Source organism: Sinocyclocheilus rhinocerous, unplaced genomic scaffold (genome assembly GCF_001515625.1).
Source record: "Sinocyclocheilus rhinocerous isolate Xijiao unplaced genomic scaffold, SAMN03320098_v1.1 scaffold241, whole genome shotgun sequence".
In the NCBI taxonomy this organism is placed as follows: domain Eukaryota; kingdom Metazoa; phylum Chordata; class Actinopteri; order Cypriniformes; family Cyprinidae; genus Sinocyclocheilus; species Sinocyclocheilus rhinocerous.
The window spans coordinates 1,124,346-1,140,355 of record NW_015659312.1 but is presented as its reverse complement, the minus strand read 5'-3'; the positions used below and the strand labels follow the sequence as shown (position 1 = coordinate 1,140,355).

At 37.0% G+C, this 16,010-nt stretch overlaps 2 protein-coding genes across 2 annotated transcripts; both read right to left on the bottom strand.

Moving 5' to 3' along the window:
* Positions 1-4,733: 4,733 nt before the first annotated feature.
* On the bottom strand, positions 4,734-5,792 carry LOC107723527 (ictacalcin-like). Its single transcript, XM_016532197.1, has 2 exons — positions 5,695-5,792; positions 4,734-5,106 (listed from the first exon to the last, which is right to left on the bottom strand). Exons 1-2 carry the CDS (start codon positions 5,699-5,701, stop codon positions 4,835-4,837), a joined length of 279 nt encoding a protein of 92 aa, XP_016387683.1. The 5' UTR covers positions 5,702-5,792; the 3' UTR covers positions 4,734-4,834.
* Positions 5,793-7,137: 1,345 nt separating this feature from the next.
* LOC107723526 (ictacalcin-like) lies at positions 7,138-8,551 on the bottom strand. Its single transcript, XM_016532196.1, has 3 exons — positions 8,429-8,551; positions 7,686-7,816; positions 7,138-7,374 (listed from the first exon to the last, which is right to left on the bottom strand). Exons 1-3 carry the CDS (start codon positions 8,544-8,546, stop codon positions 7,234-7,236), a joined length of 390 nt encoding a protein of 129 aa, XP_016387682.1. The 5' UTR covers positions 8,547-8,551; the 3' UTR covers positions 7,138-7,233.
* Positions 8,552-16,010: the final 7,459 nt, after the last annotated feature.

The window sequence follows — 16,010 nt, the reverse complement described above, 5'->3', positions numbered from 1 at the left end:
TTCCACCTGAATTGCAAAATTGTTGTTTGACCTTATGTATGCACATATTGCTGCTATTTTAATACTGTGAAAATATTGAGGTAATTGCTCATTAAAAAATCTCACACAGAAAGAAATCGATTTTGAAAGAAAATATAAATGTATCTACAGGATGGATACCTTGTTGGAATGCCTTACAAACAAATTTTAAAAAGAAAGGATTCCCTTGGTTAGCTCATCAATCGTCCTGCAAATAAAGAAGCATGGGATCAAAGGGAAGTGTGCTGGACAAACAGACTCTGAGGGACTTAGTCAACAACAAAAGGCAAGTTCAGTTCAATAAATTGTATGTCGAAGGCAGATTAAATTTGTCTTAACATGAAACACATGTTGACTTTATTATTTCAGAGTGCAAAATGTAGAATGAGAATCATTGGATATAATGTCATATAATGATTCTGTTTGTTCACTGGAGGTATTTGGTTTAGTCTTCCTTAAGTTTTCCTTCAGTTTTTAAGATTGATGTTTCAAACTAGGGCTGGACGATATGGCCAAAATTGATATCACGATATATTTCTTAATTTCGGTCGATACGATATAATTCCGATATCGATATGAACACTATTTATCTGAAATAGAAATCTTTTCCAAAGAGTACAGATTATGGAGAGGCCTGCAGCTGAAGTAATAGAGCAGTTTCCTTTCTTTGGAGTGCCACAGCTTGTGAGTAAACGCTGTTACATTTTGTGCCAGGCAAGAAACCATTTTGAATAAATGTTGCTACTCCTCCTCCTCTGCCAAGTTCTCTGTCTCTTCTAACTACATTATATCCCTTTATAATAAAATCTAATTGTGGTTTTAACCATGTCTCCTGTATACATATTACATTAGTTTTTTCTACTAAATCATCAATATACTTCTTAAACTCTTGACCGTTCTTAATTAGACTCCTTGCATTCCACTGTAGAATGATCAGCGCCATTAAAATGATCCAGCCCATGTCTGAGAGGATTGTGTTTCTTCATTGAGGGTATCTCTAACTGTTTCCCAGGGCAACCCTTTTACATCTAGATACTTCTCTGCTGATTTGACAATTATTTTGATCCTTTCATTTCGGCTTTTCGTCTGTTCTTCGTTTCTTCTACAGTTGATCCCCTGTCAGAGTCACTTCCATCCGATTTACTCTGTCGTTTCTTTTTCCGTTTATTATTCCTAACCGTATCCCATTTTCCATAAATCTCGCCACCTACTTCCATCCCTCCCAATTCATTTCCTGAACCGTCACTTCCCTCTGCATATTCCTGCCCATTCACAGTCCAGTTGTTGCCAACCGCCTTGGGAGCCAATCGTCTCGTCATCACACGTCGCCCTTGGCAGCACCCACAGTGCATACTGCCTACTATTTTTTTTTAAGAATAGTGAAACACTGAACATTAATTCAGCACAGCTGTCGAGGCTGTTACCTTACAAATAAATATACCGTTCTTTTTACAAAGGCTTGTTAATAAGGGTTCATATGCATGTAATTGAACTCATCCCATAATTAATGAACTTTACATATTGAACAGAACTGAATCAACAAATCAGCTGAACAATGATATTATTTTCTTTTTGGCAGTTACACTAAGTAGAAAAAGCGATTTATTCTAGTTAGCCTACACTAAGTGCAAATAATGATAAATTCTGTTTACACTAGAATAGCAGTATTTTCTTTAGCAATGGGCTAAGTGTAAATAGTAGGTAGGTGGCAGATATTTATACCTCAGTAGCCAACTGTAGTACATTATAAAACAGTATGCAATAACACACTGAGTGTAAATTATCATATTCATTAAGAATTATTAAATGGATCCATACTAACCATACCGAAATAAACACCGTATTATTAATGAGGCGTTTTGTTTACAATTTTCAAATATTTCCTTTATTTTTATTGAAAATAAATGCCTTTCCGATCTGATATGTGATGGGAAAAGGAGAAGAATGAGTTTGGCAAAAGGCGTATCGCAGTCAGGCGTTGCTTTAACTGCTTTACAGCAGAATTTCATTCTGCATAATTGAAATATTATTTTAATTTATATATTATATTACTGCAATATTTTTAATATCTTTGAATCAATCTGTACTGTAGGCTATAAAGAGATAAAGGGGACGTCATTTGACTTAATCGGAAACGTGCCATAGAGATTAAGGTACAATTTATGTCCTACTAACGATATTGTTTTTAAATACACAGCAATAGTTTGTAGTTTACAGTAACATGTATACATACATGTACATATAAAAGTGTTACATTTATAATTACTATCCCCGCCTCCAGTTCACTCACGCGTTTGAAGATGAAAAGCGCGTTGCATTGTGGGAAACAGTATCCCATGCAGTGTCTTCAGATGCACACATCAGATTTCAACAAATGTAGGTAATCCGGGAATTCCATGCATACAGAAAATTCACATACTATTCACGGTATACACATTGCATACTACAATATTGTAGGAGTTGTATGGTAGTATGTCATTCCAAACACTGCTTCTGTATTGATTGCAGTGTAGCCTACTTGAGTTATATTTAGCATATTCTGGCAAATATAGTAGGTCAACCGGGAATTCCATGCATACAGAAAGTTTGCATGTACAGTATACATACTGAATACTGCAGAAATAGTAAGAGTAGTATGATAGTATGGCATTTCGAACACAGCAACTGCTGCATTTGCGTGTATTGAAAGTTACTTCTGTCACGTAACAACAAAGCAGTGCACCATGGGAAATGTAGTGCAGAAGACTGACAGAAATATTTAGCAACCAGCATGGTTACTGAACATAGAAGTTTTTGTCTTTGAAAGGAGACATGTTTTAAATAGATTCCAATTAATCTGGCATTAATTCCATTAATAACAGAACATACACATTTTAGTTAGAATATGCTTTAAGAGATTATAATAATTAAAAGTAGGAATATGTCATTAAAAGTAATTTCTTCAGTGCTTATTTTTTTAAAGAAATAATAAAAAGTATTCCACACTAGACATGCCAACAGTTCCCAAATCCTTGACTCATGCTTTTTTAAATGTCTAAACTTGTAACTTTCGGGGAAGTCGTGGCCTAATGGTTAGAGAGTTGGTCTCGTAACCCAAAGGTTGTGGGTTCGTACCGGCAGGGATTGTAGGTGGGGGGAGTGAATGTACAGCGCTCTCTTCCACCTTCAATACCACGACTGAGGTGCCCTTGAGCAAGGCACCGAACCCCCAACTGCTCCCCGGGCGCCGCAGCATAAAAATGGCTGCCCACTGCTCCGGGTGTGTGTTCACGGTGTGTGTGTGTTCACTGCTGTGTGTGTGCACTTTGGATGGGATAAATGCAGAGCACTAATTCCGAGTATGGGTCACCATACTTGGCCACATGTCACGTCACTTTAAACTTAAAAGGTTTTCATGCATGCTTTGGAACACATGTAAAAAGCCAAATGTAGCCACTGGGTGACACCCACACTCCATTATTTTTATTTATTTATTTATTTTTATGTGTTCTCGTCACAAATTAATACAGAATCAAGAACGGCTTAGAGGTTAGGACGATTCCAAGGGCCCCGAGAGATAGCCCCACCCCCCCAAATTTCAACCTAACAATATAATTATGATCCAGCACATAATTGCATCAACATTATTACTAAAACGGAGTAATGTATAGTATCACTTTTGGTTTGTTTACTGCGGTGTTTGTAAAGCATACGCATTTGTAAAACTTCTTAAAATATAAAACACAATCCCATCATAAGAATCTGGAAACCAATTTAGGTACTGTGCACTGTTCTTTGTAAATGAGCTTTAAAACAATGGGGTTTTTATTTGGTTACAAGTGAGTGAACTGAAATTAAAAATAAATAAAACTTATGAATGTTATAAAAACAAATGCATTGTGTGAGATTAAGTTTGACCTTGAACATTCTTTGAACTTCAGATAAAAGTTCATTCTTTTAGGCTCTCGGTGCCCAAGTAACAGTTCCAAGATCCCTTATGAGGGCCACCACAAGATGGAGACATTCACTGGAAAATGTTGTATTTTATGAGCTCCAAGTAAGATTAATGCAGTTTTTATTAATGTAGTTATTTGCAACTTGTCTGATCACTAAAATGGGCACCTTATGCTTTTTACACCAAAGGAAATATGAAATACCCAGGAAAAAAAAAACAATGTGTTAAAAACACTGATTGAATAGAGAACATAGAGAGATGAGTTGTTAACTTTGGTGTTAGCTTAATATTAGAATGGAGGGACAACAACAGTTGTTGTGATCTGATGTGGCTTCTTATCACAGACTGAGGCAGATTTTTTTTTATATAGTATTCTATACTGTTATAAAAGCTGAGTCGTTTAACATTGTATTATAAATATACTTTATACTTATGAAAATACCCGAGAATGCATAAGCAGAAAAACTTATAACAGATAAACTGTCAGCAAACGTCTGTTTATTGTCTTCGTGTATATATATATATATGGTATTGCATTGTATGGTATATATTGTATATGGTAATACTCTGGTATTGTTTTAAAGTTTCCTGCAGGCCATATATGCGCTGTATATAGTATGAGTTACTGTAATGTGTATTATGTTAGGAGTGGTGAATGTTTCCATCTGAAATTGAGGCATATAGTTCTAATATATCTATAGGAATAACCTTCATGTGTATGTAAGTTGCAGCCACAAACACCATAAACACACATTTACAGATAAGAACACTCACACCAACATATTGTAAGAATACAGATTTAATTCAAAACATTAAACACCTTTATTCCTGGTTTCAGATACACCACAGCTTTACAGATAAACCCTTTCTGTAAGGACAAGATCATTTTTTTGTGAAAAACTCATTGCAAATCATAGTGATGCAGGCGACCAAGGTGACGTACTCCTGGAAGTCCACAGTGCCATCTGCATTTGCATCCAGATCCTTAAAAATCTTGTCCAGAGCTGCCTTGTCACTGGATTTCTTTAAGATGTCGCCCAGCTCTGCTGTGAGCAGTTCCTTGAGCTCGCCTTTGGTCAGGGTGTTTTTGTCTCCCTCCTTTCCTGAGTATTTGTGAAAGGCTGCAATCAGCATAGCCATTCCTTGTTGGATTTCTGTGAAATTAGTGTGATACAAAGCAGGTGTATCATAAATAATAATAATAACAATCAAACAAAACTCATTGTTTACGACATCCAAAATCATTAGTAGTGGAGATGTCAAAAGTACAATATATGAAATATCATGCCCAGCAACAATATAACACACAGAACTGGTTACAGCCCTCTGGAGAAGGGGTGGACCTTAACTGTTTGAAGAGTGGGAGTTTTCAGAAAAGGAGGGATAAAAAAAGAACTACAGTTTTAAGCACAATCGGATTATGGCCAACACCCTACATACCCTTTAATTAAAACAGAATAGAGAGACAGAAAGAAAGAGATCTACTTGATTTGATCGACCATCAACTGCCTCCTTTTCTTGCCTCTGCTTTCTTCTCAACACAAACTGTTCTTAAACTATTCTACTAATCAATTAATGGCTGAAAAACATATAACATATACATATAAACTAAACTACCCTTCAAAGAATGCATCAATCTACAAATTTTGAACCCATCAAACTCTTATAGCGCAGCAGTGAGATGCATCAGTTTATTTTAAGCAGTAAAACAATTCAGTAAAAAAAAATAAAGAGTCTCTTACGTGACATGGTGTTTCTGGAGTTCACGGCGTACAAGAAGTGAAATAAAATGGGACCGAGCGAGTAAGAACTGAAGGAACAGACTGGGTGTTATATACAGAGAAATGTCACGCCCCCAAATTCATCCCCTCCCACCATCCCAACCCTTAACACAAACGCACCAACATTTATGTCCCTCTCTCTTACTCTTACTATGCTCTCTCTCTTATTGTTCACTCCCTTAAACCACAAAAAAGGGGCAGGAGTTAGAGGCATCTCTTGTCCTTGTTTAGTCCTTAACTCAGCTGGCTAAACCAGCTTCTAACCGAACACCAACAGCCAAAAAGTTTATTGCTGATTATTTACTGTCTCGTCGTGCCTAACAACGCCCCTTAGCTGCTCTAAAATCCCTGCAAACCACAGCTTCTTGGGGTTCTACTGCTTTAATAGTCGCCAAATGAAAAGTTGAGAGCTGGATGTTCTTCATTGACGTATCAAAATTACACGACGTGCACAGAAAGACGATGTCTTCATCAAATCTTCCTAACAATATAATTTTGATTGTGCATGATTTGGCTTCTTATCATAGATTATTAAATAATTTCAAACACATTTCAAGTAATTTAAACACTCTAATACTGAAATTTGAATAGAACTGGGACAAAAGAAAACGAGTCATTGAGGCACTTCCATAACATTTCTGCAATTTTATACAAAGAGGTACAAAAAGTGTCACTGAGGTGGTACATTTTCAAAAGGTGCTTTATTTACCCCTAAAGGGTGCACATTGGTACCTTAAGGGTACATAATAGTATCTAAATTGTGCATATTCGTACCTTTCAAAGGGGTACCGCCCCAGTAATAGCTTTTCTGCCTTTTTTCTGGGAGTTTATAAAGCTGGGAATCTCAACTCTGGCCCTCGAGGTCCACTTTCCTGCAGAGTTTAGCTCTAAACCAAATTAAACACACCTGAACAAGCTCATCAAGGTCTTCAGTATCACTAGAAAGATACAGGCAGTCATCAGTTGACAACCCCTGGATTACAGTAACTCATATACAGTGCATATATGGCCAGCAGGAAACTTGAAAATAATGCCACACCACACAAACAAGGGCCTCACATGCATTATTGAGAGAGAGAAATTTATATTTTTGTAGTAAATGTCATGACTTTGACATAGTTTCTTTATTCAAGGGATTCTTAACTCTGGCCCTCAAGGTCCACTTTCCTGCAGAGTTTAGCTCCAACCTTGATCAAACTCACCTGGCTGTATCTTTCTAGTGTAATTTGACAATTCATTGTATGTACGTATTATGTTAGGAGTGTCGGTGGTAGGTGAACATTTCCATATGAAAATGAAGCATAGTTCTAATATATCTATAGGAACAACCTTCATGTGTATGTAAGCTGCAGCCACAAACATCATAAACACACATTTACAGATAAGAACACTCACACCAGCATATAATAATACAGATTTAATTCAAAACATTAAAAACCTTTATTCCTGGTTTCAGATACACCACAGCTTTACAGATAAACCCTTTCTGTAAGGACAAGATCATTTTTTTGTGAAAAACTCATTGCAAAGCATAGTGATGCAGGCGACCAAGGTGACGTACTCCTGGAAGTCCACAGTACCATCTGCATTTGCATCCAGATCCTTAAAAATCTTTTCAAGAGCTGTCTTGTCTTTAGTTTCCTGTAACAAACACAACATGCACAAAAGCATAATCAGACACATGTTCAGTACAGTGATGTGAATTAAACACCACATATTTACATCAGCATTAGCTCACATTATATTTATTATGAGAATTTATACAAAAGAATTAACTTTTTTTTTTTAAATAATGTTATTATTTCATTAAAAAATAATAATTATAAAAGGGAGAGATTTTAATACCTACTTTTTAAATGAAGCATTTTTAATTAAAATGTCATAATGAAAAGAGAAATTATATTTCAACTGGTCAGTTTATGAAACAGTTTATGTTTTGCAGTGCCTCTCACCCCGAAGATGTCGCCCAGCTCTGCTGTGAGCAGTTCCTTGAGCTCGCCTTTGGTCAGGGTGGTTTTGTCTCCCTCCTTTCCTGAGTATTTGTGAAAGGCTGCAATCAGCATAGCCATTGCTTTCTGGATGTCTGTAAAATTAGTGTGGTAGAAAACAGGTGTATCATAAACAATAATATTAATAATAATAAAACAACATTATTAGTAGTGGAGATGTCAAAAGTACAAAATATTAAATGTCATGCCATGCAACAATATAACACACAGAACTGGTTACAGCCCTCTGGAGAAGGGGTGGACCTTAATTGTCAGAAGAGTGGAAGTTTTCAGAAAAGGAGGGATAAAAAAATTACAGTTTTAAGAGCAAGAGGATTATAGCCAACACCCTGAACATACCCTCAAGACAGAAGAGATAGACAGAAAGCGATTTTTGTTATTGATCATTTCATCCACCACCAACTGCCTCTTCTTGCTGTTTTCCCAACACAGAAACTCTTAAACTATAGCCTTAAAATGAATAAAAGAAATATCGACCAATCAATTAACAGTTGAAAAACATTTAACATGTATACACCCTAAACTCGGCTTCAAAATATCAGGAAATGAAGGCTGCAAAACGCAGGGGATCTACACATTTTTTAATCCATTAAACTCTTAGAATACAGTAGTAGTGCAGCAGTGAGATGCAATAGTTCATTTGAACCAGTAACACATTTCAGTAAAAAAAATACAAAGTCTCTTACCTGACATGGTGTTTCTGGAGTTCAAGGGAAGCAAGAAGTGCACGAAATTGAGAGCCAAAGATGAGAACTGAAGGAACAGATTGAGTGTTATATGCAAACACCACACCCAAAAATTCATCCCCTCCCACCATTCCAACCCTTGACACACAAACGCACCTGTGCTAACTTTTCTTTGTCTTACTCTGCCCTTTGCTCTCTCTCCTATTGTTCATCCCCTTACCATTTAAATTCTTGTTTACTTAATTATCGAGTTTGCAAAAAAAAGAAACAGGTGGACTTGGCATCTCTTGCCATTGGGAAGTCTGTAACTCAGCTGGTTAAACCAGCTCCTAACTGCACACAAACAGCCAAAAAAACCCTTAGAATTGAGCCTTTGGGCAATTCCACTGTCAAGACCTGCCCCTGACTGGAAGTGCAAGTTGGGTGTTTTTGAGAACCACTTTAGTGAAACGGCATGGTGCCACTGAAAAAATTATATACTACAAAAAGTATGTCTAATAGTGGTTATGTTAAAAACTCAAATTGTGAAAATCATTTTAAGGCCTAATAATTTATGCATGTTTATGAATGTTTCCTGGCATACAAAACTGCTCAAGTTTAATGAAAATAGTCTTTTGCAAAACTCTGTGGTATGATAAAGGTGGGCAGTAACTCTTTTTTTTTTTTACTAAAATGAGACAGAGATGAGATTAGAACTGACCAACTGTGGCTGGTTGCATAAACTGCTTTACATTAGTCTTACAGCTTATTTATCTCATTATATTTTCCTTATGACTGCATAATTTTTTTAAGTTAGTTACATAAAAACGTTTTATTTGAATCCAAAAAGTAAAAAATTGATTACCCCTTTGGTTAACTGTTAGACAAGTTCTTAGACATAGTCTTAACATAATGGCTGTGTTTATGCAACTGGCCTAGTTTAATTTTTTACATGTACTGTAGCTACAGGGTGCAAAAAACATTATTAGGTAATAAAATCTCACACTGGATTTATGTCATTAATCAGAAAAAGATTCCATGAATATACTGCCTTACATTGTGTTGAAATCATAATGGAGCCACTCCTGCAGTCATAACCAGTCCTGCATGGTTTAAGAGCACAGGGTAATTGTCTAGTATTCTAAGCAATGCTAAAAGGCAATAATAGAGACTATATGTTTGCTTATTGTAGTCATGCATGGTTTGTAAAAAAAAAAAATAGGTAAAGCTGCTTACTGCACTAAATGCCTGTTTGCATGTTTGTGAGTTTTTAATGCATACCGAACATCACAATGCTTCATGGGAAGGAAGTTATGCAAAAAGCAGTCATTTTTAGCATTTTATTTTGTCAAGTCCATTTTGCAAGAGCATTTTAGATTCATAAAGATTCAATCTGCATCCGAAGGTGCAATATCATCATATTTTACTCTTCTCCACACTGTCAAAAAAAAAAAAAGGCACTAAAAGATTTTCACTGGGGCAGTATACTCTCAAATATACATCTTTGTACCTTAATCGATCCTTAAAGGGTGCATGTTAGTATCTTAAATGTACTCACTCTTATGCTGTTCCAAAGATGGCTTTCTTTCTTCTGCAGAACACAAAAGAAGATATACAGTAATACAGAGAGAATATACATCTGCTTATTGTAGTCATGTATAGTTTTTAGAAAAACTACGTAAAGCTGCTTATTTGCACTGCATGTTGTGGAACATCAAAAAAAAAGTATTAACTGCATAACTGACATTGTGATGCTTAATGGGAAGCATGTTATGATATTTTAGTATTTTATTTTGTGAAGTCCATTTTGCAAGAGCATTAACTTTCATTGTATGAACATAAACAGCTGAAACTTTCTTCAAGACATCTTCAAGAAAGGTGCACCATCCCTCTAAGGTATTAATATCCACACTTTAGTACTGTGCAAGTAACAAAATGTTGTACCAGTGCATGTGTACAGTTTTGTACATATTTTTTTTTTCTGACAGTGCACTGCCAAACAAAACTACAGAAAATACTCCATAAGGACAGAAACCAGAGATACTGGACAGAAAAAATATGCAAAAACAGCATGCACATTCTGCTTTTGAATGCTGGGTCACTAGGTGGCACAGTATAAGATATTATCCTGTATTACAGCTGTGGAAGGGTGAACTTAATCACTGTTTCCGTGATGATGATGATGTGTGTTGTTGGGTGTATGCTAGTTGTAGTTTTTATTATTAGCTACACACTGCTGAAAAAGTAAATAAAGAAAATAGAGAGAATAAAGGGAAAAGGAAGGGTGAGTGAAGATGAATAGTAAAGAACATGTGAAAAGCATTTAAGAGGACTAGTATTTCAGGACCAGTGACAGAGACAAAGACAGAGATGGAAATGAGAGAAGTCAGGGAAGGAAAAGGAAAAAAAGGGGGCGGTGGAGATGACTGGCCTTATTCAACCTCTTTCTTTGTGTAATACTGTGATGGTGACTCACTAGGGTAGAATTTCAGCCCCCCCCCCTTTAAAAAACTTTTATACGATTTGTTGTGCACTGTTTATTTCTGTTAAAGGGATACCAAAAACTGACGATTTCTTCATCATTTACTCGTCATAATTGAAATTTTTTTTTAAGTATATTCTTTTGTCTTCTGCAGAAGAAAGAAAGTCATACATGTTTGGAACGACGTGAGGTTGAGTAAATTAAGAATTAAAATTTTTTCAACTATCCCTTTAAATGAGTGAGAAACACGCACACATGCACACCTACGTGTTCATACGCTCTCTAGGGGGAAAAAAGGGGAAAAAATATGTACCATTTAGACAATACCTTTAAGGTGATTATATGCACCCTTTAGGGGTAAATAAGGTACAAAGTTGACCTTTTTGAAAGGGTATTGCCACAGTAACAGCTTTTGTACCTTTTTTTTCTGAGTGTAAAATGGCAACTTTTATGCAGCAGCAGTGAGAAGACAAACAAGAACTCATGATTAAATCTCATGGACTGTGGCCAATTTCCTTGTGAGTCACCATCCAAAAACATCTATGAGTAAGTGGGACCTCCCTGGCGCCATTTTGACCATGAGTGTTGGTCAGGATCAGCTTCAGAGCCTCAGTGAGGTGGGTGGATGAGAACATGAGAGGAGAGGACATGGTGGAAATACTTGTTGTGGAGGTTTGGAGGCTGGTTTTGTGCAGATATGCTTGTTGTTGATTAAATGTGTGCAAAATGCATAGCAAAAATATCTTTGCTCTGATTAGCCACAGTTAAACTGAACCACTTATTGTACTGTGTTGACATAGCTAGAGGACAGAACACAAACATCATGACATGCAACATGAATTTCCCTCCCCTTCCCATGGCTAATGTTAAATACGGATAGCTGCGTCACAATTAAGAACTTTAAGCTAAATTGGAAAAAGACGTCAGCTTAACAGAAGACACATTTTCTCTTTTCGTGTAATAATGAACATGCATCCATTTGAGTCTTGGTGCTGTATATCATAAACATGAATTTGTTAAAGCGCATTGCTAATTTGCATAATATCTAAAGCTGTCTGTAGTAATAAGGGAGAGCAGGTTGTCACACAAGGCCGTTGACAAAAGGCCTATTTTTCATAAAGGTCCGATTAGGTTGGGTCAAGATGTCATATGTGTTTTTAATGTTATAAATGTATGCAATTCATTAATTACAATATTTTTTTGGTAAAAAAAGAGAAGAAGATAATTTAGTATGCTATCTATGTTTGTTTCATAAATTATTTCATGTTTCTTAATTGCGTTGACAAAAGGCCTATTTTTCATAAAGGTCCGATTAGGTTGGGTCAAGATGTCATATGTGTTTTTAATGTTATAAATGTATGCAATTCATTAATTACAATATTTTTTTGGTAAAAAAAAGAGAAGAAGATAATTTAGTATGCTATCTATGTTTGTTTCATAAATTATTTCATGTTTCTTAATTATTTTAAATATTGCTTACAAGCTTCTAATGGGCAGCTTAATGACAGTGTGACAGCATGCCCCACTATTGGTCAACGTGTTTAATGAACAAGTTTAATGAACAAATTGCTTCCACAGGTTTCTGCCTAAGCAAACAAAAAATCCAAACTATGATGAAAAGAAAAAGAAACTACTGTCCAAACAGCTGACAAGGGAAGCACTACACTAAGTGACTTCTTTCATCACAAGTCAATTAGAGAGAGCCTGTTTGTGTGACTAAGACAGTAATCTGAAACATTTCTAATATAGTCTTGTGAGTGGAGGCATCTGACCCAGTCACGCAGCTGAGGTTGTATGGGTGTGTGTTTGTGTGTAATGAGCACTGTGAATTTTAGGGCCATCAGTGAGACTTTACATCCCTGTGGTAAATCAGATTTTTTTTTTTTAGACTAAAGAGCTGCACTAAACTTCCTGGCCATCTCTTCTGTATAATGTTAATTGAATGAAGCAAGGATTGCGTTGTGCTGATTGTGTGTGTGTAATGATGTTTCCTATAGGAAACGCTTTGTGTTTCGTTATAGCACTTCTATTCTTCTGTTGCTCAGAATGGAAAAATCACACACCATCTTCACACTGGCCCCCACCACTCATGTTTCTTACTTTCTCTTTGTTTCGCTATGTTTCTTTCTATCTCACCCCCTTTCTCTCTCTCTGTGGGCTGATAAAAGATAATGTTTTCTGGATGCCAGCCATATTTACACTCTGGCATGGAAAACTTTAAAAAGGAAATCTTTCAGCTTTCAGCTGCTTATCCTGTTTTCTATATGCTCTCGTGTGCTTCCAAAATGTTTTCTCTGCTCTTGAGTACAATAGAAATGAGGTTTATCTCTCAAATGAAGTAAAGCCAAATTAAGGTTTTGTAACCGAAATGCTGCATTACAATCAGATTGAGGCGAACCGAACAATGGCACACATATTACATTGACACAGAAGATATATCTAAATAAAATATAAAGTAATTATAGTATAGTATAGTATATATATACCAGTCTTAAGTCGCTTGGGTATAGTTTTAGTAATAGCCAAAAAAACATTGTATGTGTTACAAGGCAAACGAGACGAGAGGCATGCGGATCCATATGCAAGGCTTTATTTAGACGGGTGGAGCAGAAGACCACCAGAGCAGACGGAGTAGAAGACCACCAGACCAGAGCAGACGGAGCAGAAGACTACCACGGCGGAGCAGACGGAGCAGAAGACCCCCACGGTGAGCCAAACTGATCAGGAGACCATGGCAGAGACTGTAACGTAGAGAGAGCAGAGACAGACAACACAGACAGAGCATTTACGGCACCAAGGACCGAGGCAGGAAATATAACGAGTCCCTCAACCGTTTCCCTGATGACAACTGAGTGGGCAAATAGTTCATAATCAGGCTTTTTGACTGAAACTGGACAGACATATGGTTCATTTATAGTTTCTGAGTTCATGACAGACAGGGCTAAGAGTTCAAAGGAGGATCTTTGGGCTGTGACAAAGCTACTAGAGCCTACAGGGAGCTTGGGTAAGGTTTCTGGGGTCGTGACTGGACTAATGGGGCAAATAACATGTTCACAGTTTGAAACTGGACAGACAGATGGTTTAAAATCAGACTCGTTAACTGAAATCAGATTAGCAGACAGTTCAACACAGGATGCATTGGCTGAGATTCAGCTTTTTGCTTATGTATATATCTCAATTTTAAAAAAATGACCCTTATGACTGGTTTTGTGGTCCAGGGTCACACACACACACACACACACACACACACATATATACATATATATATATATAGCTAGTATATAGGCTAGTAAATCTGATTATATATCAGATTTAAATGGAACAGTTAATGAATCTTTTTATTTATAATGTATTCATATTTAATATTTATATTTACTAATTAAAAGATAATATCATAGAGACTTTGGGGTTGAGCCCTTTTTAGTTAGTCAACAAACCAGAATTTCCTCACAAATAAGCGCTTTTCCTCCTTCAGGCCGAACGGTTTTGAGCATGGTGAGAAACGGTACGATTATAAAACCATTCCAGGTTGTTGTATGTATAAACTTTTGCCTTTATGGTGTGATCATCCTCTCGCTCGCTCCAATGTTTACCTTCAGAATCACGCAAAAGAAACCGTAACCGTGTCAACTGAACCTAACGGCACAGTTTCACAATGACGATTAAGAATATTAAATAACAAGCTATTTAACTGGATTTGTGTCCTGCCACCCACTATCCGATTTGACCCCAAACAAATGAAATGATCACATTTCATCACTGTTATCTAAAGCGCTATCAAAGCACTTCTGACTCCAAACACACTATTAAGACAACAGCTAAAAAATAATGTGAGTGATGTGTGTGTGAGTGTGAACTGTCTGTTTGTGTGTGTGTGTGTGTGTGTGTGTGTGATAGGGTTGTGAGGTTTACTCTGTACACCATCGTGCAAGGAGCTGAAGCGAGCGCCTCCGCCTCAGAATGTTCTGCAGCATGTGCTGCCACCTCTGGTGAAGCTGCGGCAGGCGCCATCGCCTCGGGGACCACAGCAGCGAACAACACTACTTCGGGAGGTTCTGCAGCGTCAGCCGCCACCTCTGGAAACATCATAGTGGCCGCCGTTGTCTCTAGAGTTTGAGTGGTGGTGTAGTAATGGGAAGCGCTACAGACAGGGGACTTAGTTCAGGAAGAGGTGGGCTAGAGTGAGTGGGTTTGGGGATACCAGCTGCAACTGCTGACACCAGCGGTGGATCCTCCACGCTGGATACCAGTCTGGTTTAATATTTATATTTACTAATTAAAAGATAATATCATAGAGACTTTGGGGTTGAGCCCTTTTTAGTTAGTCAACAAACCAGAATTTCCTCACAAATAAGCGCTTTTCCTCCTTCAGGCCGAACGGTTTTGAGCATGGTGAGAAACGGTACGATTATAAAACCATTCCAGGTTGTTGTATGTATAAACTTTTGCCTTTATGGTGTGATCATCCTCTCGCTCGCTCCAATGTTTACCTTCAGAATCACGCAAAAGAAACCGTAACCGTGTCAACTGAACCTAACGGCACAGTTTCACAATGACGATTAAGAATATTAAATAACAAGCTATTTAACTGGATTTGTGTCCTGCCACCCACTATCCGATTTGAAAACAAACAAATGAAATGATCACATTTCATCACTGTTATCTAAAGCGCTATCAAAGCACTTCTGACTCCAAACACACTATTAAGACAACAGCTAAAAAATAATGTGAGTGATGTGTGTGTGAGTGTGAACTGTCTGTTTGTGTGTGTGTGTGTGTGATAGGGTTGTGAGGTTTACTCTGTAGGCCTACCACTTATCGTGCCACTTCACCTCCACAGTGGCTACTGGCTGCAGTGCATTAACTATGACCAGCCATCCATTTCTAGACCTCTCGCTAAACCTAATTTTAAACCCCATTTTAAAATTTCCATAGAATGTATAGTTTTTTTTTCTCATCTTGCTATACCATGTTTATTGTTTATTGTGGAAGTTAGTACAGGGCACAATTCAAATGAATCTCCATGAAACATTTATGCAGATATTTTAACAATGCAGTTTAAAACGCAGGTTAATATCCAACGTTTACTGCATCAATCAGTTCAGGTAGTAATATCTGTGC

What these genes read in the sequence shown, in the direction of transcription:
- LOC107723526 (XM_016532196.1), bottom strand. Translation starts at nt 8,546, where the DNA reads ATGAATTTTTGGGTGTGGTGTTTGCATATAACACTCAATCTGTTCCTT. An exon ending in CTCCAGAAACACCATGTCAG is followed by an intron (nt 7,817 to 8,428) that starts GTAAGAGACTTT and finishes CTAATTTTACAG; the next exon opens with ACATCCAGAAAGCAATGGCT. An exon ending in AGCTGGGCGACATCTTCGGG is followed by an intron (nt 7,375 to 7,685) that starts GTGAGAGGCACT and finishes TGTTTGTTACAG; the next exon opens with GAAACTAAAGACAAGACAGC.